Source organism: Corvus brachyrhynchos, unplaced genomic scaffold (genome assembly GCF_000691975.1).
Source record: "Corvus brachyrhynchos isolate BGI_N302 unplaced genomic scaffold, ASM69197v1 scaffold597, whole genome shotgun sequence".
Classification (NCBI taxonomy): Eukaryota; Metazoa; Chordata; class Aves; order Passeriformes; family Corvidae; genus Corvus; species Corvus brachyrhynchos.
This window is the reverse complement of record NW_008239000.1, coordinates 580,029-580,740: the sequence shown is the minus strand read 5'-3', so window position 1 is coordinate 580,740 and position 712 is coordinate 580,029. Positions and strand designations below refer to the sequence as shown.

The 712-nt window shown below is 53.1% G+C and overlaps 1 protein-coding gene across 11 annotated transcripts in view; it reads left to right on the top strand.

Moving 5' to 3' along the window:
* The window catches only part of SLC4A4 (solute carrier family 4 member 4), a 149,196-nt gene that overhangs the window by 143,894 nt on the left and 4,590 nt on the right, over nt 1-712 (top strand). For 2 of the 11 annotated variants that reach the window (XM_017738980.1, XM_017738979.1), the window contains one exon: nt 404-677. The exons of the other annotated variants lie outside the window; for them this stretch is intronic. In XM_017738980.1, coding sequence (XP_017594469.1) covers nt 404-410 — 7 coding nt within the window. In that variant the 3' untranslated portion in view covers nt 411-677. Of the gene's footprint in view, nt 1-403; nt 678-712 lie in introns of those variants that run through there. 11 annotated transcript variants of the gene reach the window in all.

Below are 712 nucleotides of genomic sequence, written 5' to 3'. Positions count from 1 at the left end.
GGTTGCTGCTTCCCAAGGTGATTATGAACAAGTTGATTCCATAGTTATTCCAGCCCCTGGCAGTGCTTGGGATGGGGAGTGGAGAGCCTGTGAGAGACCTGAAGGCTCCAGTGGCCCTGGATAGACCCTGGCTGCAGCACTGAGGACTGGTTTGGGAGTCGGACCAGGAGAAAGACGTGGAGCTCCTGGGAGGAGTCCAGAGGGGCATTGCCAAGGGGAAATAACCCATTTTTCCATATCTGTGGTGGAAAATAGAGTAAATAATAATCTTAAATTGCAGCAAGTAATAATTGCTCAGATTCCGGTCCTTGGGGCCAGCTTGGGCCTCCCGGCACCAGGAGTGGGATCTGGACCTAGGCAAGTTTATTCCTCTGAAACATCAAAGGTGTGTCCGTGCTTACAGGTCTTAGACAGCGGCTGAAATTCATCCCAGTGGCGATGCCCAGATTATTTCAATGGCAGTTGATGGGTATTGTCACAGCCTGCAGTGAAGCACCAGGATGCCCCATCCCTGCAAGTGTCCAAAGCCAGGTTGGACGGGACTTGGAGCAGCCTGGTCTAGTGGAAGGTGTCCCTGTCCATGGCAGGGGGTGGAACTGGATGAGCTTTAAGGTCCCTTCCAAGCCAAACACTTTGGGATTCTGTGAGGCACAAGTGCAGGACACTTGGAGGTCCTGGGTCAGTGAAATGGGGGGTTTTGCCTGCTGCGTGG